The sequence below is a fragment of the Heterodontus francisci genome, unplaced genomic scaffold, assembly GCF_036365525.1.
Source record: "Heterodontus francisci isolate sHetFra1 unplaced genomic scaffold, sHetFra1.hap1 HAP1_SCAFFOLD_596, whole genome shotgun sequence".
NCBI classification, from domain to species: Eukaryota; Metazoa; Chordata; class Chondrichthyes; order Heterodontiformes; family Heterodontidae; genus Heterodontus; species Heterodontus francisci.
In genome coordinates, this window is record NW_027140726.1 from 786,161 (window position 1) to 810,823 (window position 24,663).

Sequence of the window (24,663 nt, forward strand, 5' to 3'; positions counted from 1 at the left end):
GTGTGATGGAATACTCTCCACTTGCCTGGATGGGTGCAGTTTCAACAACACTCAAGAAGCTCGACCCCATCCAGGACAAAGCAGCCTGCTTGATTGGCATCCCATCTACAAACATTCACTCCCTCCACCACCGACGCACAGTGACAGCAGTGTGTACCATCTACAAGATGCACTGCAGCAATGCACCAAGGCTCCTTCGACAGCACCTTCCAAACCCGCGACCTCTACCAACTAGAAGGACAAGGGCAGCAAATACATGGGAACACCACCACCTGCAAGTTCCCCTCCAAGTCACACACCATCCTGACTTGGAACTATATCGTCGTTCCTTCACTGTCACTGGGTCAAAATCCTGGAACTCCCATCCTAACAGCACTGTGAGTGTACCTACACCACATGGACTGCAGCGGTTCAAGAACGCAGCTCACCACCACCTTCTCAAGGGCAATTAGGGATGGGCAATAAATGCTGGCCTGGCCAGCGTCGCCCACATCCCATGAAAGAAATTTTTTAAAAAAATGTTTTCACCCAATGGGTGGTTGGATTCTGGAACACACTGTCTGAAGGGGTGGTGGAGGCAGGAACCCTCATAACATTTAAGAAGTAATTAGATGAGCGTTTGAAATTTCATAGCATACAAGGCTCCGGGCCAAGTGCTGGAAAATGGGATTAGAATAGATAGCTGCTTGATGGCCAGCATGGACACGATGGGCCGAAGGGCCTATTTCTGTGCTGTATAACTCTATGACTCTATGAAGGCACTGGACACTGCAAAGACTATGGACCCTGACAACATACCGGCAATAATACTGAAGATCTGTGCTCCAGAATTTGCCGCTCCCCTAACCAAGCTGTTCCTGTATAGCTACAACACTGGCATCTACCCGGCAATGTGGAAAATTGCCCAGGTATGTCCTGTACACAAAAAGCAGGACTAATCTGCTTAGCAATAACCTGATCAGTGACGCTCCTGACCTCGTTGCAACCTTGGTTCAAACATGGACAAAAGAGCTGAACTCAAGAGATGAGGTGAGAGTGAGTGCCTTTGACATCAAGGCAGCATTTGACCGAGTATGACTTCAACGAGCCCTAGTAAAACTGGAGTCAATGGGAATCGGGGAAAAGACTCCGCTGGTTGGAGTCATACCTAGCACAAAAGAAGATGGTTGTGGTTGTTGGAGGTCAATCATCTGAGCTTCAGGACAGCACTGCAGGAGTTCCTCAGGGTCGTGTCCTGGGCCCAACCATCTTCAGCTGCTTCATCAATGACCTTCCTTCAATCATAAGGTCAGAAGTGGGGATGTTCGCTGATGATTGCACAATGTTCAGCACCATTCGTGACTCCTCAGATACTGAAGCAGTCCGTGTAGAAAAGCAGCAAGACCTGGACAATATCCAGGCTTGGGCTGATAAGTGGCAAGTAACATTCGCGCCACACAAGTGCCAGGCAATGACCATCTCCAACAAGAGAGAATCAAACTATCTCCCCATGACATTCAACGGCATTTCCATCACTGAATCCCCCACTATCAGCATCCTAGGGGCTACCATTGACCAGATACTGAACTGGAGTAGCCATATAAATACCGTGGCTACAAGAACAGGTCAGAGGCTAGGAATCCTGAGGTGAGTAACTCACCTCCTGACTCCCCAAAGCCTGTCCACAAGGCACAAGTCAGGAGTGTGATGGAATACTCTCCACTTGCCTGGATGGGTGCAGCTCCAACAACACTCAAGAAGCTCGACACCATCCAGGACAAAGCAGCCCGCCTGATTGGCACCCCATCTACAACATTCACTCCCTCCACCACCGACGCACTGTGGCAGCAGTGTGTACCATCTACAACTGCACACAGTATTCGAGATGTGATCTCACTAATGCCCTGTATAACTGAAGCATAACATCCTTACTTTTATTTTCAATTCCTCTCGTAATAGAAACATAGAAAATAGGAGCAGGAGTAGGCCATTCGACCTTCGAGCCTGCTCCGCCATTCATTATGATCATGGCTGATCATCCAACTCAGTAACCTGTTCCCACTTTCCCCCCATATTCTTTGAACCCTTCAGACCCAAGAGCTATATCTAACTCCTTCTTGAAAACATACAATGTTTTGGCCTCAACTGCTTTCTGTGGTAGTGAATTCCACAGGCTCACCACTCTCTGGGTGAAGAAATTTCTCCTCATCTCAGTCTTGAAAGGTTTATCCCGTATCCTTAGACTATGACGCCTGGTTCTGGACTCCCCTCCATCGGGAACATCCTTCCTGCATCTACCCTTTCAAGTCCTGTTCGAATAAAGGATAGCATTTCATTCACCTTCTTTATTACCTGCTCTACCTGTATACTAACTTTTTTGTGACTCATGCACTAGAACACCTAGATCCCTCTGCACCTCGGAATTCTGCAGTCGTTCTCCGTTTAAGTAATACTCTGCATTTTTATTCTTCCTGCCAAATTGGACAACTTCACATTTTCCCACATTTTACTCCATCTGCCAGATTTATGTCCACTCACTCGAACTATCTATGTTGGTCTGTAACCTCCTTAAGCCCTCTTCGCAACATACTATCCCATCTCTCTTTGGGTCATCTGCAAATTTAGCTACCATGCCATTGCTCCCCTCATCTAAGTCATTGATATAAATTGTAAAATGTTGAGGCCCCAGCACAGACCCCTGTGGGATTCCACTCGTCACTTCCTAACAATCAGAAAAGGACTCATTTATGCGTACTCTTTGTTTTCTGCCAGCCAACCAATCTTCTACCACGCTAATATGTTACCCCCTACACCATGAGCTCCTACTTTGTGCAATAACCTTTTATGTGGCACCTTGTTTTATAATAAATTAATAATTTTGTTGTTTATTGAAGAAACCTGGTTGGGGTATTTTATTCTAAAATAAAAATAGAGTATATAATTGGCCGCATCGGAATTGGGTAAACATTTAAATAAATGTTGTGAGCCATGGAGAAGTGGAACTGGAGAAAGACAGTGCACTCCTCCCACCTTGGTCGTGCACTCACACACTCAGTCACTGGCTTCAACCAGCTGGAACCTGGGGATACTGAATCTCACTGCAGTATCACTTCTGGGGTTCAAATCAGTTAACAGCACAGACTGGGATGGAACACAGCCTCCTGTGTGACACTGTCAGACGTGCCGTCTTTTGGCTGAGACATTAAACCGAGGCCCCGTCTGGCCTCTCAGGTGGATGTAAAAGAACACATGGTGCTATTCGAAGAAGTGCAGGGGAGTTCTCCCCAGTGTCCTGGCCAATATTTATCCCTCAATCAACATCACCAAAACTGATTTCCGAAGAAGGGTCACTGACCCGAAACGTTAACTCTGCTTCTCTTTCCACAGATGCTGCCAGACCTGCTGAGTATTTCCAGCATTTCTTGTTTTTGTGTCACCAAAACTGATAATAGTCATTTATCACACTGCTGTTTTTGGAACTTGCTGTATGCAAATTAGTTGCCGGATTTTCAACATTGCAACAGTGACAACACTTCAAAAAACGTTTTTTGGCTGTGAAACACTTTGGAACATCCTGAGGACATGAAAGACACTATAAAAATGGGAGATAAAAACAGAAAATGCTGGAAATACACAGCAGCTCTGGCAGCATCTGTGGAGAGAGAAACAGAGTTAATGTTGAGGTTGACGACACAGATGCTGCCTGACCTGCTGAGTATTTTCAGTATTTTTGGTTTACATTTCAGATTTCCAGCAACTGCAGTATTTTGTTTTATATAGAAATGGGAGTCTGCCATTCTTTTTAATCCTGTTCAGATGAAATGCTCCAGCCTCAAACCTTAGTTGCTGGGAGCTCCCACAGTCATCTCTCTAATCCTTTACTAAGCAGCACCAGTTAATTAGCAACAGCTGTAATATTGCAAGCTCTGACCTGGGAGATGCGAGGAGGATTTCTGGTGCTCGATACCAGCGAGTAGCCACATACTCTGTTAATGCCGCATTCCCCTGCTCCTCTTGGATCTGATTTATGCAGCGAGCCAGACCAAAGTCACAGAGTTTGACAAAACAGTCCGCGTCCAGTAGGATGTTTGAGGGCTGGAGAGTGAGAACAGAGCTAGAGTCAGAGGGTCAGAGTAGGGATTATGTTGGCAACCTCTAGAAGTGTCTCTGTACATGGAAATATACACCGTCAGTATTTCATAGAGTTTAGAAAATTTAAGGGTGACCTAATCGAGGTGTTTAAGAGGATTAAAGGAATTCATAGGATAGATAGAGAGATAAATCCTGACCCGGACCAGACCCGACCACAGCCAACCCGAACGCAACCCGGGCCCCGAGTCCTTTAATTTTTCTTTCGCACCCAACCCAACCTGAATACCATTCATCTGTTCCGGCAGCAGGCTATTCCTGCAGATGGAGTTGTGGGGAATCATGGGTGAGCCTGATCCCATGACTTCCCAGAAGTAGCACTGTCTAGCCCGACCCGACCAGAGCCTGAATGCTGGACTCGGAATACAGACCCGACCCGAATCCGACAAGTAGTCGGGTCTCGTTGCCAGTCTTTATAGAGAGAAACTATTTCCTCTGGTGGTGGGGAAAGAGTCCACAAGTAAACTAGAGCTCGGATGTTCAAGGCTGATGTTCTTCACACAAAGGGTAGTGGATCACACCCTCTTCAACCCCCCACCAAAATGCTGGGGTCAATGTAAATTTGAAAACTGAGATTGGTAGATTATTGTTGGTCAAGGGTATTAAGGGCTATTAAACCAAGACAAGTAGTTGGAGTTGAGATACCGATCAGTAAATGTGTGATTGAGTGGTGGAGCAGGCTCAAGCAGTTGAATGGTTTCCTCCCTTTTTTAAAAATTGTTCATTCATGGGATGTGGGCGTCACTGGCAAGGCCTGCATTTATTGCCTAATTCCTAATTACCCTCGAAAAGGTGGTGGTGAGCTGCCTTCTTGAATACAACTGAGTGCTTGCTAGGGAAGTCGAGTCAACCACATTGCTGTTGGTCTGGAGTCACATGTAGGCCAGACTAGGTAAGGATGGCAGATTTCCTTCCCTAAAGGATATTAGTGAACCAGATGGGCTTTTACAACAATCCTGTAGTTTCATGGTCACCATTGCCGATATTGTTTTTTTAATCAAGATTTAATTAACTGAATTTAAATTGTCCAGCTGCCATGGTGGGATTTGAACGATCATTATCTAGGCCTCTGCATTACTATTCCAGTAAGACAACCATAAAGCTACCACCCATAGCCCCACGGTTCAAGTGGAAAACCATTCCTATGATTGAATGGAGGAACAGGCCCAAGGGGCTGAATGCTATGCACCTGTTCCTATGAACACCAATTCCTGAGGCCTGTGCCGCTCTGTATATCCTTTCACCTACAGTTCTGGGGTTTCTCCTGGGCCGGGGGAGACGACAGCGCCAGGCAGTGAGGAGTCCAGCAGCACAGAGGGCTGGAGCAAATAGAGTCATTACAGCACAGGAGGCCATTCAGCCCATCAAGTCCATGCCAGAGTCACTCCCACTCCTCCAGTCTATCCCTGTAGCCCTGCAAATATATTTCTCTCAACTGTCATTCAGTTTCCTTTTGAAATCATTCGTCGTCTCCGCTTCCAACACCATCATAGGCAGCGGGATCCAGGTCATTATCACTCACTGCATGACAAAGTTCTTCCTCACATTCCCCCTGCATTTCTTGCCCAAAACCTTAAATCTGTGTCCTTAGTCCTTGTACAATCAGCTAATGGGAACAGTTTTTCTTGTCTACTGTCACAAGAGTTTTTTATTTAAAACTAAGAGGTCTGTTTGCCTTTCAAAACTAGGAGAAGGGGGTTTTCTGTGAGCACTGAATGCTGACACTTGGTGTTTGAAGTGCAGGCTGTAAAACTTGTATCCAAGCACCCAGAAAGATTTATGACTGTCTTGTGACTTGGTTGTTGAAAGTTTAGTTTCACTTTTGGGTTGAAAAGCCAGTTGCTGCTGGAGACCTGTGTTTGCAGACCAGAAAAAGACCTCTCCCTGAAAAGGTGGCTTATCTCTCTAGTAAAAAAAGGAATCCTACATTTGAGTTGTGTCTGTGTTCTACCTGGAGAGAGAAAAAGACCCAGAGAAAGTGGAGTTGTTGCTCTCTGTGGAGAAAGGCTCCTTTGCTGAGAGGAAGCCCTGCAATGTTAAAAGGTAGCAAAATTCCTATTGTCTCCAGTCTCTGGAAAATCTCTGCCTCAAGAATGATTCCTGTTGCCTTGTACGTTTTTGGGTGATCCTGAAATCTCAAGAAAGTTTCTGCTGTTCGACTGCTACTTTAAAATTTAAGTAGAAACGTTGCTACACCTTTTGCTGAAAGATCGGTGTGACACCTGCTGCAGACGAATTGCCTTGAAAGCCTACTCATCACAGATTGTTCATTAATCTCACCTGGAGAGACTGAGACTCTGGGACACCTCACCAATCCAGAAATATCCTACCAGACTGTGACAACTAATTATTTTATTATTCCTAAGACACCGTTGCAACTTAAACAACCTTTTAAAACCGGTTAACCGTTGGTTTTTGAATGTATGTGTGCATGAGGGTAAGGAAGAATAAGGAGTTATAAAACCTTTTTGGCAGATAAATAAAGTGATTAATTTGGCTATTTTACAGTAGGTGGGAAACTGTACTAATATGCTGTGACCTGTGGAGTAGTGCGACTGAATTAACAGTGTATTACTCCCACCTTGGTCGTAACACTACCTTAACTAAACCTGTCATAATCTTGTACATTTCTATTAAATCTCCCCTCAATCTTCTTTGCTCTAGGGAGAACAAACCCAGCTTTTCCAACCTAACCTTGTAATTAAAATCTTCCATCCCTGAACCATTCTGGTAAATCTCCTCTGCACCCTGTCAAGGACCCTCACATCCTTCCTAAAGTGTGGTGACCAGAACTGGATGCAATACTCCAGTTATGGTCTAACCAGAGCTTTATAAAGGTTCAGCATAACCTCCCTGCTTTTGCACGCAATACCTTTATTTATGAATCCCAAGATCCCATATGCTTTACTAACCACTCTCAGTTATTCTGGCCTCCTTCAAAGATCTGTGCACATGCGCCCCCAGGTCCCTCTGTCCATGCACACTCTTTAGAACCGTGCCATTAAGTCTATATTGCCTCTCCCTTTCCCTGCTGCCAAAATGAATCATGTCAGACTTCTCTGTATTAAATTCCATCTGCCACTTGTCTGCCCATTCTGCAAGCCTATGCCTTGTTGCAGTCGATTTATATCATTATTTGTTACACCTCCAAGTTTGGTATCATGGGCAAATTTTGAAACTTTACTCTGTATTCCAATATTCAAGTCATTTATGTATCAAAAAAGTAGTGATCCTGGCACTGAACCTTGGGGAATACCACTGTCCACCATTCTCCAGTCTGAAAAACAATCATTTACCATGACTCGCTGTTTTCTGCCCTTAAGCCAATTTTTTAACCAAGCTGACACTGACCCTCCTATTCCATGAGCGTCAATTTTGTTAACCAACCTTTTAAGTGGTACTTTGTCAAACGCTTTCTTAAAATCCATTTGGACAACATGCATTGCATTTCCTTCATCAACCTTCGCTGTTACTTCATCCAAAAATTCAATTAGATTATTCAAGCACGATCTGCCGTTTACAAATCCGTGCTGGTTCTCCTTGGTTAATTCAAACCTCTCCAAGTGTCCAGTAACTCTTCCCTTGATTATTGTTCAAATCTGTGCTGGCTATCCTAATTAATTTGAACAGTTCCAAGTGCCTGTTGATTTTTTTCCTTGATTATTGTTTCTAAAACCTTACCCACCACTGATGTTAAACTGTGGTTGCCAGGAATGTCCTTACACCCTTTCTTGAATAAGGGTGTCACATTTGCCACTCTCCAATCCTCTGGCACCTTTCCCAGTATCCAGGGAAGATTGAAAGATTATGGCAAGCCCTTCCGCTATCTCCACCCCATTTCCTTTAGCAACCTGGGATGCAAGCCAAGTGACTTAGCCGCTCTCAGCATAGCCAGCCTTTCTAGTTACTCCTTCCCATCAATTTTCACCCCATCCATTACCTCTGCCATTTCTGCTTCTACCGATATTTTATCAGCACCCTCTTCCTCAGTAAACACCGATACAAAGTACTCATCAAGTATACTGATATGTGCCTGTGCCTCTAAGCATATAACAACCTCTTTGTCCCTAATAGGCCCCACTCCACCTCTTACTACCCACTTAGTAATAGCATGCCAGAAGGTGGTTTTTGGGTTCAATTTTATGTTAACTGCCATTCTATTCTCATATTCTTGCTTTGCCAGTCTTATTTTCCTCTTCACTTCCCCTTTGAACTTACTGTATTTTACCCCGGCTAGATCCTCTCTCCTCCCAATGAAATTAGCCCTTTTCCAATCTAGTTGTTCTACCTTCTATAGTTCCTTGCTTTTCGGCATTACTTGCCTAAACCTTATATTACGATGATCACTCTTACCCAAATATTACCCCAGACACTTGGCCCATTCATTCCCCAGCAATACTTCCTTTCTAGTTGGACTGAGAACATACTGATCAAAGAAGTTCTCCAGAACACTTTTCAGAAATTCCTCCCCTTCCTTACCCTCTGCTCTAACATTATTCGTGCAGGAAGTGTCGTCAATTGCAGCAGCTTGAGCTCCGGGTTTTGGAACTTGAGCGGCAGCTGGCGACACTGCGGTGCATTCATGAGGATGAGAGCTACAGTGGATTGCATTTATAGATGTGATCATTCCACAGATTAAGAGTATGCAGGGAGAGAGGGAATGGGTGACCACCAGGCAGTCAAAAAGAAACAGGCAAATAGTGCAGGAGACCCCTGAGAGCATCTCACTCTCCAACAGGTATTCAGTTCTGAATACTGAGGTAAGTGATGCTTCACCTGGGGAGTGCAGCCAGAGCCAAGTCCATGGCACCACGGGTGGCACAGCTGCACAGGGGAGTACAGGGAAGACTGGCAGAGCCATAGTGATAGGTGATTCAATAGTCAGGGGAACAGACAGACATTTCTGTGGCCGCAGACACGAATCCAGGGTGGTGTGTTGCCTCCCTGGTGCCAGGGTCAAGGATGTCACTGAGCGGCTGCAGAGCATCCTGAAGGGGGAGGGTGAATAGCCAGCAGTCGTGGTCCACATCGGAACAAACGAGATAGACAGAAAGAGAGATGTGGTCCTGCGGTCAGAATTTAGGAGCTAAGTAAGAAATTAGCAAGCAGGACCTCATCTCCGGAATACTCCCAATGCTACGCGCAAGCGAGTATACAAATAGAAGGATAAGACAGATGAATGCATGGCTGGAGAGAGGGCTTTAGATTCCTGCGACATTGGGGGAGATGGGACCTCTAGAGGCCGGATGGGTTGCACCTGAACAGAGCCGGGACTGAGTTCCTTGCGAGACGTTTTACGAGTGCTGTTGGGGAGGGTTTAAACTAGTTTGGCAGGGGGATGGGGACCTGAGGGTAGACTCAGCTGGGACAAAAGAAATGAAAATAGAAGGCAGAAAGTTAATGGATGAGTCTGGAACACAGAGGAAACAAAGATTAGAAAATAAAAAAAACAGTTTGGCAGTGCTCAAGGGTATCTACTCCTTGCATTGAAATATAGTAAAAAAAGAGCTGAGGGCACAGATAGACACGTGGCAGTATGATATCAGAGCTATTACAGAAACATGACTTAAGTAGGGACAGGAATGGCAGTCCAACGTTCCTGGTTACAAGGTTTTCGGGGGTGGGGGAAGAAGAAGAAAGAAGGGGGGGGAGAAAAAAGGAGGGGGGGAGAAGAAGAAAGGAGGGGCAGGCGGAATTTTGGTCAAGGAAACTATTACAGCTGTGAGGAGGGATGATACGTTGGAAGGTTCATCAAATGAGGCCATAGGGATTGAGCTAAGGAACAAAAAGGGGCATTCACACTGCTGGGAGTGTACTATACACTCCCAAATAGTCAGAGGGAGATAGAAGAGCAGATATGTAGGCAAATCTCTGAGAAGTGCAAGAACAGTAGGTCAGTAATATTAAGGGATTTTAACTACCCCAATATTAACTGGGATAGTTTAGTGTGAAAGGAATTGAAGGAGCAGAATTCTTGAGGTGTATTCAGGCGAAATTTTTTGCCCAGTGTGTAGGAAGTCCAACAACAGAGGGAGCAGTTTTGGGAAATGAAGATGGGCAGGTGGAAGGAGTGGCAGTGGGAGAGCATTTTGGTGATAGTGATCATAATTCAGTCAGTTTTAACATAATTATGGAAAAGGACAGAGATAAACAGGAATTAGAGTTCTCAATTGGGGAAAGGCCAATTTTACTAAACTGAGGAGTGATTTAGTGAAAGTGGACTGGAAACAGCTACTTGAAAGCAAATCAGTGTCAGAACAGTGGGAGGCATTCAAAGGGGAGATTCAAGGGGTTCAGGATAAACATGTTCCCACAAAGAAAAAGGGCGAGATGGCCAAATCTGGAGCCACATGGATGTCAAGGAGCCTACAGGGTAAGATACAGAAGCTTAAGTCTGACACCGAGAACTCAATACTACAGATGGCTGAGAGCAGTATAGAAAGTAATATCGAATTAACGCAGGCAGATGGGATTAGTATAGTTAGGCATTATGGTTGGTAAGGACATGGTGGGACAATGGGCCTGTTTCTATGCTGTACGGCTCTATGACTCTAAAGTGGAGGGGTGAAATCAAAAAGGAAATTAGGAAAGCAAAGAGAGGGCATGAAAGAATGTTGGCAAGCAAATTCAAGGTGAACCCAAAGATGTTTTATCAATACATTAAGAGTAAGAGGATAACTAAGGAGAGAGTAGGGCCTATAAAAGACCAAAAAGGTAACCTATGCGTAGGGATGGAAGATGTTGGTATTGTTCTGAAAGAATACTTTGCGTCTGTCTTCACAAAAGAGGGGGACGATGCAGCTATTGTAGTTAAGGAGCAGGAATGTGAAATATTGGATGTAATAAACATAGGGAGAGAGGATGTATTAATGGGATTAGCATCCTTGAAAGTTGATAAATCACCAGGGCCAGATGAAATGTATCCTAGGCTGTTAAAAGAAGCAAGAGAAGAAATAACAGAAGGTCTGACCATTATTTTCCAGTCTTCACGAGATACAAGTATGGTACCGGAGGATTGGAGAACTGCTAATGTTGTACCTCTGTTTAAAAAGGGAGCGAGGGATAGACCGAATAATTACAGACCAGTCAGTCTAACCTCAGTAGTGGGCCAATTATTGGAATCTATTCTGAGAGACAGGATAAACTGTCACTTAGAAAGGCACAGGTTAATCAAGGATAGTCAGCATGGATTTGTTAAGGGAAAATCTTGTTTGACCAACTTGGTCGAATTTTTTGAAGAAGTAACAAGGAAGATAGATGAGGGTAGTGCAGTTGATGTGGTCTACATGGATTTTAGCAAGACTTTTGACAAGGTCCCACATGGCAGACTGGTTAAAAAAATAAAATCCATTACTGGTTAAGGAGAATATCACAGCTGTGCTGCGGGAGGACACCTCAGAGGGGTCATGCAGCGAGGCAATATGGGTGGAGCTCAGGAATAGGAAGGGTGCAGTCACAATGTTGGGGGTTTACTACAGGCCTCCCAACAGCCAGCAGGAGGTAGAGGAGCAGATATGTAGACAGATTTTGGAAAGATGTAAAGGTAACAGGGTTGTAGTGGTGGGTGATTTTAACTTCCCCTATATTGACTGGGACTCACTTAGGGCTAGGGGCTTGGATGGGGCAACATTTGTAAGGAGCATCCAGGAGGGCTTCTTGAAACAGTATGTAGATAGTCCAACTAGGGATGGAGCCATTCTGGACCTGGTATTGGGGAATGAGCCCGGCCAGATGGTCGAAGTTTCAGTGGGGGAGCATTTCGGGAGCAGTGACCATAATTCCATAAGTTTTAAGGTACTTGTGGATAAGGATAAGAGTAGTCCTCGGGTGAAGGTGCTAAATTGGGGGAAGGCTAATTATAACAATATTAGGCAGGAACTTGCACTTTTGAACTACAAGAAAGCCCCCAGCGATTTAACATCCGCAGCACTTAAAGCAGCCAGAAGTACTGCACAAAGAACAGCTAGGCGTTGCGCAAACGACTACTGGCAACACCTATGCAGTCATATTCAGCTGGCCTCAGACACCGGAAACATCAGAGGAATGTATGATGGCATGAAGAGAGCTCTTGGGCCAACCATCAAGAAGATCACCCCCCTCAAATCTAAATCAGGGGACATAATCACTGACCAACGCAAACAGATGGACCGCTGGGTTGAGCACTACCTAGAACTGTACTCCAGGGAGAATGCTGTCACTGAGACTGCCCTCAATGCAGCCCAGCCTCTACCAGTCATGGATGAGCTGGACATACAGCCAACCAAATCGGAACTCAGTGATGCCATTGATTCTCTACCCAGTGGAAAAGCCCCTGGGAAGGACAGCATTACCCCTGAAGTAATCAAGAGTGCCAAGCCTGCTATACTCTCAGCACTACATGAACTGCTATGCCTGTGCTGGGACGAGGGAGCAGTACCCCAGGACATGCGCGATGCCAACATCATCACCCTCTATAAAAACAAAGGTGACCGCGGTGACTGCAACAACTACCGTGGAATCTCCCTGCTCAGCATAGTGGGGAAAGTCTTTGCTCGAGTCGCTCTGAACAGGCTCCAGAAGCTGGCCGAGCGCGTCTACCCTGAGGCACAGTGTGGCTTTCGTGCAGAGAGATCGACTATTGACATGCTGTTCTCCCTTCGTCAGATACAGGAGAAATGCCGTGAACAACAGATGCCCCTCTACATTGCTTTCATTGATCTCACCAAAGCCTTTGACCTCGTCAGCAGACGTGGTCTCTTCAGACTACTAGAAAAGATCGGATGTCCACCAAAGCTACTAAGTATCATCACCTCATTCCATGACAATATGAAAGGCACAATTCAACATGGTGGCTCCTCATCAGAGCCCTTTCCTATCCTGAGTGGTGTGAAACAGGGCTGTGTTCTCGCACCCACACTTTTTGGGATTTTCTTCTCCCTGCTGCTTTCACATGCGTTCAAATCCTCTGAAGAAGGAATTTTCCTCCACACAAGATCAGGGGGCAGGTTGTTCAACCTTGCCCGTCTAAGAGCGAAGTCCAAAGTACGGAAAGTCCTCATCAGAGAACTCCTCTTTGCTGACGATGCTGCTTTAACATCTCACACTGAAGAATGCCTGCAGAGTCTCATCGACAGGTTTGCGTCTGCCTGCAATGAATTTGGCCTAACCATCAGCCTCAAGAAAACGAACATCATGGGGCAGGATGTCAGAAATGCTCCATCCATCAATATTGGCGACCACGCTCTGGAAGTGGTTCAAGAGTTCACCTACCTAGGCTCAACTATCACCAGTAAACTGTCTCTAGATGCAGAAATCAACAAGCGCATGGGTAAGGCTTCCACTGCTATGTCCAGACTGGCCAAGAGAGTGTGGGAAAATGGCGCACTGACACGGAACACAAAAGTCCGAGTGTATCAGGCCTGTGTCCTCAGTACCTTGCTCTACGGCAGCGAGGCCTGGACAACGTATGCCAGCCAAGAGCGACGTCTCAATTCATTCCATCTTCGCTGCCTTCGGAGAATACTTGGCATCAGGTGGCAGGACTATATCTCCAACACAGAAGTCCTTGAAGCGGCCAACACCCCCAGCTTATACACACTACTGAGTCAGCGGCGCTTGAGATGGCTTGGCCATGTGAGCCGCATGGAAGATGGCAGGATCCCCAAAGACACATTGTACAGCGAGCTCGCCACTGGTATCAGACCCACCGGCCGTCCATGTCTCCGTTATAAAGACGTCTGCAAACGCGACATGAAATCGTGTGACATTGATCACAAGTCGTGGGAGTCAGTTGCCAGCATTCGCCAGAGCTGGCGGGCAGCCATAAAGACAGGGCTAAATTGTGGCGAGTCGAAGAGACTTAGTAGTTGGCAGGAAAAAAGACAGAGGCGCAAGGGGAGAGCCAACTGTGCAACAGCCCCAACAAACAAATTTCTCTGCAGCACCTGTGGAAGAGCCTGTCACTCCAGAATTGGCCTAATAGCCACTCCAGGCGCTGCTTCACAAACCACTGACCACCTCCAGGCGCGTATCCATTGTCTCTCGAGATAAGGAGGCCCAAAAGAAAGAAAGAAGAAGGCAGGAACTGAAGAATTTAGATTGGGGGCGGCTATTTGAGGGTAAATCAACATCTGACATGTGGGAGTCTTTCAAATGTCAGCTGATTAGAATCCAGGACCAGGAAGAAAGACAAGTTTGGCAAGTTTCGGGAAGCTAGGATAACACGGGATATTGTGAGCCTCGTCAAAAAGAAAAAGGAAGCATTCGTAAGGGCTGGAAGGCTGGGAACAGATGAAGCACTGGAGGAATATAAAGACAGTAGGAAGGAACTTAAGCAAAGAGTTAGGAGGGCTAAAAGGGGTCATGAGAAGTCATTGGCAAACAGGATTAAGGAAAATCCCAAGGCTTTTTATACGTATATAAAGAGCAAGAGGGTAACCAGGGAAAGGGTTGGCCCACTCAAGGACTGAGATGGGAATCTATGTGTGGAGCCAGAGGAAATGGGCGAGGTGCTAAATGAGTACTTTGCATCAGTATTCACCAAAGAGAAGGCCTTGGTGGATGATGAGCCTAGGGAAGGGAGTGTAGATAGTCTCAGTCATCTCATTATCAAAAAGGAGGAGGTGTTGGGTGTCTTGCAAAGCATTAAGGTAGTTAAGTCCCCAGGGCCTGATGGGATCTAACCTAGAATACTGAGGGAGGCAAGGGAAGAAATTGCTGGGGCCTTGACAGAAATCTTTGCATCCTCATTGGCTACAGGTGAGGTCCCAGAGGACTGGAGAATAGCCAATGTTGTTCCTTTGTTTAAGAAGGGTGGCAAGGATAATCCAGGAAATTATAGGCCGGTGAGCCTTCGGTCAGTGGTAGGGAAATTATTAGAGAGGATTATTCGGGACAGGATTTACTCCCATTTGGAAACAAACGAACTTATTAGCGAGAGACAGCATGGTTTTGTGAAGGGGAGGTCGTGTCTTACTAATTTGATTGAGTTTTTTGAGGAAGTGACGAAGATGATTGATGAAGGAAGGGCAGTGGATGTTGTCTATATGGACTTTAGTAAAGCCTTTGACAAGGTCCCGCATGGCAGACTGGTACAAAAGGTGAAGTCACACGGGATCAGAGGTGAGCTGGCAAGATGGATACAGAACTGGCTCGGTCATAGAAGACAGAGGGTATCAGTGAATGGGTGTTTTTCTGAATGGAGGGATGTGACTAGTGGTGTTCCGCAGGGGTCAGTGCTGGGACCTTTGCTGTTTGTAGTATATATAAATGATTTGGGGGAAAATGTAACTGGTCTGATTGGTAAGTTTGCGGATGACACAAAGGTTGCTGGAGTTGCGGATAGTGATGAGGATTGTCAGAGGATACAGCAGGATATAGATCGGTTGCAGACTTGGGCAGAGAAATGGCAGATGGAGTTTAATCTGGACACAGCACAGTGGTGCAGTGGTTAGCACCGCAGCCTCACAGCTCCAGGGACCCGGGTTCGATTCCGGGTACTGCCTGTGTGGAGTTTGCAAATTCTCCCTGTGTCTGCGTGGGTTTTCTCCGGGTGCTCCGGTTTCCTCCCACAAGCCAAAAGACTTGCAGGTTGATAGGTAAATTGGCCATTATAAATTGTCACTAGTATAGGTAGGTGGTAGGGAAATATAGGGACAGGTGGGGATGTTTGGTAGGAATATGGGATTAGTGTAGGATTAGTATAAATGGGTGGTTGATGTTCGGCACAGACACGGTGGGCCGAAGGGCCTGTTTCAGTGCTGTATCTCTAAAACTAAAAACTAAAAAAAACTAAATGTGAGGTAATGCATTTTTGAAGGTCTAATGCAGGTGGGAGGTATACAGTAAATGGCAGAACCCTTAGGAGTATTGACAGGCAGAGAGATCTGGGCGTACAGGTCCACAGGTCACTGAAAGTGGCAACGCAGGTGGATAAGGTAGTCAAGAAGGCATACGGCATGCTTGCCTTCATCGGTCGGGGCATAGAGTATAAAAATTGGCAAGTCATGTTGCATACAGAACCTTAGTTAGGCCACACTTAGAATATTGCGTGCAATTCTGGTCGCCACACTACCAGAAGGACGTGGAGGCTTTGGAGAGGGTACAGAGGAGGTTTACCAGGATGTTGCCTGGTCTGGAGGGTATTAGCTATGAGGAGAGGTTGGAAAAACTCGGATTGTTTTCACTGGAACGACGGAGGTGGCGGGGCGACATGATAGAGGTTTACAAAGTTATGAGTGGCATGGACAGAGTGGATAGTCAGAAGCTTTTTCCCAGGGTACATAGGTTTAAGGTGCGAGGGGCAAAGTTTAGAGGGGATGTGCGAGGCAAGTTTTCTACACAGAGGGTGGTGAGTGCCTGGAACTTGCTGCCGGGGGAGGTGGTGGAAACAGATACGATAGCGACGTTTAAGAGGCATCTTGACAAATACATGAATAGGATGGGAACAGAGGGATACGGTCCCCGGAAGTGCAGAAGGTTTTAGTTTCGGCAGGCATCAAGATCGGCGCAGGCTTGGAGGGCCGAATAGCCTGTTCCTGTGCTGTACTGTTCTTTGTTTGTTCACGGGATTCAGGGAAATGCAGCAAGGTGGATACAAAACTGGCTCAGTGGCAGGAAACAAAGGGTAATTGTTGATGGGTGTTTTAGCGACTGGAGTGCTGTTTCCAGTGGCGTTCTGCAGGGCTCAGTACTGGGTCCCCTGCTTTTTGTGATATGTATTAACAATGTGGATGTAAATGTAGGGGGCATGATCAAGAAGTTTGCAGACGACACAAACTCGATAGGGAGGAGGATAGCTGTAGGCTCCAGGATGATACTGATGGTCTGGTCAGATGGGTAGAAAAGTGGCAAATGGAATTCGACTTGGAGAAGTTAGAGGTGATGCATTTGGGGAGGTCAAACAAGGCAAAGGAATACACGATAAATGGGAAAATACTGAGAAGTGTAGAGGAAGTGAGGAACCTTGGAGTGAATGTCCACAGATCCCTGAAGGTAGCAGGACAGGTCAATAAGGTGGTTAAGAAGGCATATGGAATCCTTTCCTTTATTAGCCGAGGTATAGAATATAAGAGCAGGGGGGTTATGCTGGAACTGTATAACTCATTGGTTAGGCCACAACTTGAGTACTGTGTGCAGTTCTGGTCACCTCATTACAGAAAGGATGTAATTGCAAAATTGAAAAGTAAAAACTTCAGCATAATTACAATCTCAACAGATTGCTAACATAGAATGTTGATGGTGTACGGAATGCAAAAATTAGAACTTTGGCTAACACCTCATGCTTTTGACAAGTTTGGGCCCAGATTCTAGTTCAGACTAGTTACTCTCCCATCCTGTAACCTCTACAATTACAGAGAGGGTACATAGAAGATTTACGAGGATGTTGCCAGGACTGGAAAAATACAGCTATGAGGAAAGATTGGATACGCTGGGGTTGTTCTCCTTGGAACAGAGCAGGCTGAGGGGAGATCTGATTGAAATGTACAAAATCTTGAGGGGCCTGGATAGAGTGGAGGTGAAGGGTCTATTCACCTTAGCAGAGAGGTCAGTGACGAGGGGGCATAGATTCAAAGTGATTGGTAGAGAAATTAGAGGGGAGATGAGAAAAAACATTTTCACCCAGAGGGTGGTGGGGGTCTGGAACTCACTGCCTGAAAGGGTAGTTAAGGCAGAAACCCTCAACTCATTCAAAAGGAGTCTGGATATGCACCTCAAGTGTCTTAATCTGCAGGGCTACGGACAAAATGCTGGAAGGTGGGATGAGAATACGTGGATCGTTTCTCGGCCAGCACAGATACGATGGGCCAAGTAGTCTCTTTCTGTGTCTTAAACTTTCTATGATTCTTTCTATCCCAAACAATATTTAGAGTCAGAGTTATACAGCACAGAAACAGGCCCTTCGGCCCATCATGTCTGTGCCGGCCATCCGGCACCCAACTATTCTCATCCCGTATACCTGCACTTGGCGCGTAACCTTGTATGCTATGGCGTTTCAAGTGCTCATCTAAATACTTCTTAAATGTTGTGAGGGTTCCTGCCTCTACCACCCATTCAGGCAGTGTGTTCCAGATTCCAACCACCCTCTGGGTGAAATTTTTTTTCCTCAAATCCCCTGTAAACCTCCTGCCCCTTATCCTAAATCTATGCCCCCTGGTTCTTGACCCCTCCTCTAAGGGAAAAAGTTTCTTCCTATCTAATCTATCAATGCCCTCATAATTTTGTATACCTCAATCATGTCCCCCCTCAGCCTTCTCTGCTCCAAGGAAAACAACCCTAGCCTTTTCAGTCTCTCTTCATAGCTGAAATGCTCCAGCCCAGGTAACATCCTGGTGAATCTCCTCTGCACCCTCTCCAGTGCAATCACATCCTTCCTATAGTGTGGTGACCAAAACTGTACACAGTACTCCAGCTGTGGCCTAACTAGCGTTTTATACAGTTCCACCATAACCTCCCTGCTCTTATATTCTATGCCTTGGCTAATAAAGGCAAGTATCCCATATGCCTTCCTAACCACCTTATCTACCTGTGCTGCTGCCTTCAGTGATCTATGGACAAGTACACCAAGGTCCCTCTGACCTTCTGTACTTCCTAGGGTCCAATCATCCACTGTATATTCCCTTGGCCTGTTAGTCCTCCCGAAATGCATTACCTCACACTTTTCAGGATTAAATTTCATTTGCCACAGCTCCGCCCATCTTACCAGCCCATCTATATCTCCCTGTAATCTGAGGCTTTCCTCCTCACTATTTACGACACCACCAATTTTCGCGTCATCTGCGAACTTACTGATCATACCTCCTACATTCACGTCTAAATCCTTAATGTACACTACAAACAGCAAGGGTCCCAGCACCAATCCCTGTGGTACACCACTGGTCACAGGCTTCCACTCACAAAAACAACCCTTGACCATCACCCTCTGCCTCCTGCCACTAAGCCAATTTTGGATCCAATTTGCCAAATTGCCCTGGATCCCATGGGCTCTTACCTTCTTAACCAATCTCCCAAGCGGGACCTTATCAAAAGCTTTACTGAAATCCATGTAGACTACATCAACTGCTTTACCCTCATCGACACATCTAGTCACCTCCTTGAAAAATTCAATCAAGTTAGTTAGACACGATCTCCCCCTGACAAAGCCATGCTGACTATCCCTGATTAATCCCTGCCTCTCCAGGCGGAGATTAATCCTGTCCCTCAGAATTTTTTCCAATATTTTCCCAACCACTGGTGTTAGACTCACCGGCCTGTAATTACCTGGTTTATTCCCTGCTACCCTTCTTGAATAATGATACCACATTCGCTGTCTTTCAATCCTCTGGTACCTCTCCTGTGGCCAGAGAGGATTTGAAAATTTGTGTCAGAGCCCCTGCTATCTCCTCCCTTGCCTCACATAACAGCCTGGGATACATCTCATCTGGGCCTGAGGATTTATCCACTTTTAAGCCCGCTAAAACAGATAACTCCCTTTCCGTAGCACTTAAAGTAGTCAGAAGCGCTGCACAAAGAACAGCCAGGTGCTGTGCAAATGACTACTGGCAACACCTATGCAGTCATATTCAGCTGGCCTCTGACACCGGAAACATCAGAGGAATGTATGATGGCATTAGGAGAGCTTTTGGGCCAACCATCAAGAAGATCGCCCCCCTCAAGTCTAAATCAGAGGAAACAATCACTGACCAACGCAAGCAAATGGACCGCCGGGTGGAACACTACCTAGAACTGTACTCCAGGGAAAATGCTGTCACTGATACCGCCCTCAATGTAGTCCAGTCTTTGCCAGTCATGGATGAGCTGGACGAACAGACAACAAAATCAGAACTCAGTGATGCCATTGATTCTGTAGCCAGCGGAAAAGCCCCTGGGAAGGACGGCATTACCCCTGAAATAATCAAGAGTGCCAAGCCTGCCATACGCTCAGCACTCCATGAACTGCTTTGCCTGTGCTCGGATGAGGGAGCAGTACCCCAGGACATGCGCAATGCCAATATCATCATCCTCTGTAAGAACAAGGTGACCGCAACAACTACCGTGGAATCTCCCTGCTCAGCATCGTGGGGAAAGTCTTTGCTTGAGTCATTTTAAACAGACTGCAGAAGCTGGCTGAGCGTGTCTACCCTGAGGCACAGTGTGGCTTTCGAGCAGAGAGATCCACCATTGACATGCTGTTCTCCCTTTGCCAGCTACAGGAATAATGCCGCAAACAACAGATGCCCCTCTACGTTGCTTTCATTGATCTCACCAAAGCCTTTGACCTCGTCAGCAGACGTGGTCTCTTCAGACTACTAGAAAAGATCGGATGTCCACCAAAGCTACTGAGTATCATCACCTCATTCCATGACAATATGAAAGGCACAATTCAGCATAGCGGCGCCTCATCAGACCCCTTTCCTATCCTGAGTGGCGTGAAACAGGGCTGTGTTCTCACACCTACACTGTTTGGGATCTTCTTCTTCCTGCTGCTCTCACATGCGTTCAAGTCTTCAGAAGAAGGAATTTTCCTCCACACAAGATCAGATGGCAGGTTGTTCAACCTTGCCCGTCTTAGAACGAAGACCAAAGTACGGAAGGTCCTCATCAGGGAACTCCTCTTTGCTGACGATGCTGCATTAACATCCCACACAGAAGTGCGTCTGCAGAGACTCATCGACAGGATTGCAGCTGCCTGCAATGAATTTGGCCTGACCATCAGCCTCAGGAAAATGAACATGATTATGATTAGATTAGAGATACAGCACTGAAACAGGCCCTTCGGCCCACCGAGTCTGTGCCGAACATCAACCACCCATTTATACTAATCCTACACTAATCCCATATTCCTACCAAACATCCCCACCTGTCCCTATATTTCCCTACCACCTACCTATACTAGTGACAATTTATAATGGCCAATTTACCTATCAACCTGCAAGTCTTTTGGCTTGTGGGAGGAAATCGGAGCACCCGGAGAAAACCCACGCAGACACAGGGAGAACTTGCAAACTCCACACAGGCAGTACCCGGAATCGAACCCGGGTCCCTGGAGCTGTGAGGCTGCGGTGCTAATCACTGCGCCACTATGCCGCCCATGGGACAGGACGTCAGAAATGCTCCATCCATCAATATCGGCGACCACGCTCTGGAAGTGGTTCAAGAGTTCATCTACCGAGGCTCAACTATCACCAGTAAACTGTCTCTCGATGCAGAAATCAACAAGCGCATGGGAAAGGCTTCCACTGCTGTGTCCAGACTGGCCAAGAGAGTGTGGGAAAATGGCGCACTGACACGGAACATAAAAGTCCGAGTGTATCAATCCTGTGTCCTCAGTACCTTGCTCTACGGCAGCGAGGCCTGGACAATGTATGTCAGCCAAGAGTGACGTCTCAATTCATTCCATCTTTGCTGCCTCCGGAGAATCCTTGGCATCAGGTGGCAGGACAGTATCTCAAACACAGAAATTCTCCAGGCGGCCAACATCCCCAGCATATACACCCTACTGAGCCAGTGGCGCTTGAAATGGCTTGGCCATGTGAGCCGCATGGAAGATGGCAGGGTCCCCGAGGACACATTGTACAGTGAGTTCGTCACTGGTATCAGACCCACCGGCCGTCCATGTCTCCGCTTTAAAGACGTCTGCAAACTCGACATGAAGTCCTGTGACATTGATCACAAGTCGTGGGAGTCAGTTGCCAGTGATCGCCAGAGCTGGCAGACAGCCGTAAAGATGGGGTGTCGAAGAGACTAAGCAGTTGGCAGGAAAAAAGACAGAAGCACAAGGAGAGTGTTAACAGTGTAACAGCCCCGACAACCAATTTTATCTGCAGCGCCTGTGGAAGAGTCTGTCACTCTAGAATTGGCCTTTATAGCCACTCCAGGCGCTGCTCCACAAACCACCTCTAGGCACTTACCCATTGTCTCTCGAGACAAGGAGGCCAAAGAAGAAAACAGCTAATACCTCCTCCTTTTCAATGCTAATTTGTTCAAGCATATCACAATCCCCCTCCCTGATGTCTACACCTCCCTCATCCTTCTCCATAGTGAACACAGATGAAAATAAATCATTTAAAACCTCACCTATGTCCTCCGGCTCCACACAAAGATTGCCACGTTGGTCCCTAATGGGCCCTACTCTTTCCCTGGTTATCCTCTTACCCTTAATATACTTATAAAACGCCTTAGGATTTTCCTTTATCTTGCCCACCAGTGTTTTTTCATGCCCCCTCTTCGCTCTCCTAATTACTTTAAGTACACTTTCTATACTCCTCTAGTGCCTCCGCTGTTTTCAGCGCTTGGGATCTGCCATAAGCCTCCTATTTTTTCCTGATCCAATCCTCTATATCCCTTGATATCCAGGGTTCCCTGGACTTGTTGGTCCTACCCTTCACCTTAACAGGAACATGTTGGCTCTGAACCCTAACTAGTTCCTCTTTGAATGACTCCCACTGGTCTGATGTCAACTTTCCTACAAGTAGCTGCTCCCAGTCCACTTTGGCCAGATCCTGTTTTATCATATTGAAATCGGCCTTCCCCCAATTCAGTACCTTTATTTCTGGTCCATCTTTGTCCTTTTCCATAACTACCTTACATCTTACAGAGTCATAGTCACTATCCCCGAAATGCTTCCCCACTGACACTTCTACCACTTGTCCAGCTTCATTCCCTAGAATTAGGTCCAGTACTGCCCCTTCTCTTGTAGGACTTTCTACGTACTGGCTCAAAAATCTCTCCTGTATGCATTTTAAGAATTCCACCCCCTTTAAGCCTTTTGCACTAAGATTATCCCAGTAGATATTGGGGAAGTTGAAATCTCCTACTATTATTCCCCTATTATTTTTACACTCTCTGAGATTTGCCTCCATATCTGCTCCTCTATCTCTCCCTGACTGTTTGGAGGGTTGTAGAACACTCCCAGCCAAGTGATTGCCCCCTTTTTTGTTTTTAATTTCTACCCAAATTTGGGTAATTAAATTTGGCTAATTAAAGTCCATCACTCTATAGTTCTTGCACATGCTTTCCCTGTAGATTTGCTCCTCTATCTCTCTCTCTCACACTTTTGGAGGCTTATAGAATACCCCCAGTAGTGTGATCATACCCTTTTTGCTTCGCAACTCTAAGCAAATTAATTCTGTCCCTGCCCCCTCAAGGACATTCGCTCTTTCCAACACAGCAATATCTTCCCTAATCAGTACTGCCACCCCACATCCCTTTTTTCCTTCCCTATCTTTTCTGAGCACTTTGTATCCTTGAATATGAACTGCCCTGTCCTCATCATTAAGCCACTCCATATTCCCACATGGCTATGTGGGCTTGTAGCTGACCCTTATTCACCACAGATATGTTGTAAGGTGAGATGAAGTAGGATGGGCGGAGGCTCATGTGGAGCAGCTGGACTAAATGGCCTGTTTCTGTCGTGTAAACTTGATGGAAATCCCTGTAGATTTGTGTAACGGGGACGGAGGTTCAGCAGAGGCCTGCTCCTCAGCCTGCACACTGGCAGATGAGGGGAGGGAGCCAGTTCCATGTGTGTGAAGAGCTGAGAGTTCCACAATCCTACCTTCTGATCCCGATGAATGACATTTCCTGAGTGGATAAACTTGGTGGCTTTCAATAGTTGATAGAGGATGTAGCGGATGTGAATATCCTTCAACAGGTTTCCTTCTTTATGACCGCGTGTAAATCAGTCTCTGCAATACACAGCACAGAGAGTGGGTCATCAGCTCTCAGATACTACAGCCCAACCCTTCACCCCATCCCATACAAATTCACCCCACACCGCCCCCTGCCGCTCCCGTCCCCACTCAGCCCCACCCCCCCGTTCCAGCCCACTCCCCTCCGAGCTCCACCATCCCTCCCAACTTATCCCGCCTCCGCTCCTCACCAGAGCTCTCCCTGCTCCCCTCCAACTCACCTACATCCCTGCTCTCACCCTTTCCCAGTCTCTGATCCAGCCCCGCTCTCACCCTTTCCCCGTCTCTGATCCAGCCCCGCTCTCACCCTTTCCCAGTCTCTGATCCAGCCCCGCTCTCACCCTTTCCCAGTCTCAGATCCGGCCCCGCTCTCACCCTTTCCCAGTCTCTGATCCGGCCCCGCTCTCACCCTTTCCCAGTCTCTGATCCGGCCCCCGCTCTCACCCTTTCCCAGTCTCAGATCCGGCCCCGCTCTCACCCTTTCCCAGTCTCAGATCCGGCCCCGCTCTCACCCTTTCCCAGTCTCAGATCCGGCCCCGCTCTCACCCTTTCCCAGTCTCTGATCCGCCCCGCTCTCACCCTTTCCCAGTCTCAGATCTGGCCCCGCTCTCACCCTTTCCCAGTCTCTGATCCGCCCGCTCTCACCCTTTCCCAGTCTCAGATCTGGCCCCGCTCTCACCCTTTCCCAGTCTCTGATCCAGCCCCGCTCTCACCCTTTCCCAGTCTCAGATCCGGCCCCGCTCTCACCCTTTCCCAGTCTCTGATCCGGCCCCGCTCTCACCCTTTCCCAGTCTCTGATCCGGCCCCGCTCTCACCCTTTCCCAGTCTCAGATCCGGCCCCGCTCTCACCCTTTCCCAGTCTCTGATCCGGCCCCGCTCTCACCCTTTC

General features: G+C 46.9%; 1 protein-coding gene across 1 annotated transcript in view; it reads right to left on the reverse strand.

Annotated features, from left to right (window-relative positions):
* The window catches only part of mapk15 (mitogen-activated protein kinase 15), a gene marked incomplete at its 5' end in the record, with an annotated part of 263,793 nt that overhangs the window by 236,424 nt on the left and 2,706 nt on the right, over positions 1-24,663 (reverse strand). The window contains 3 exon segments of the mRNA XM_068025957.1: positions 3,911-4,074; positions 23,642-23,745; positions 23,748-23,771. Of these exon segments, the coding sequence (XP_067882058.1) occupies positions 3,911-4,074; positions 23,642-23,745; positions 23,748-23,771 (292 nt within the window).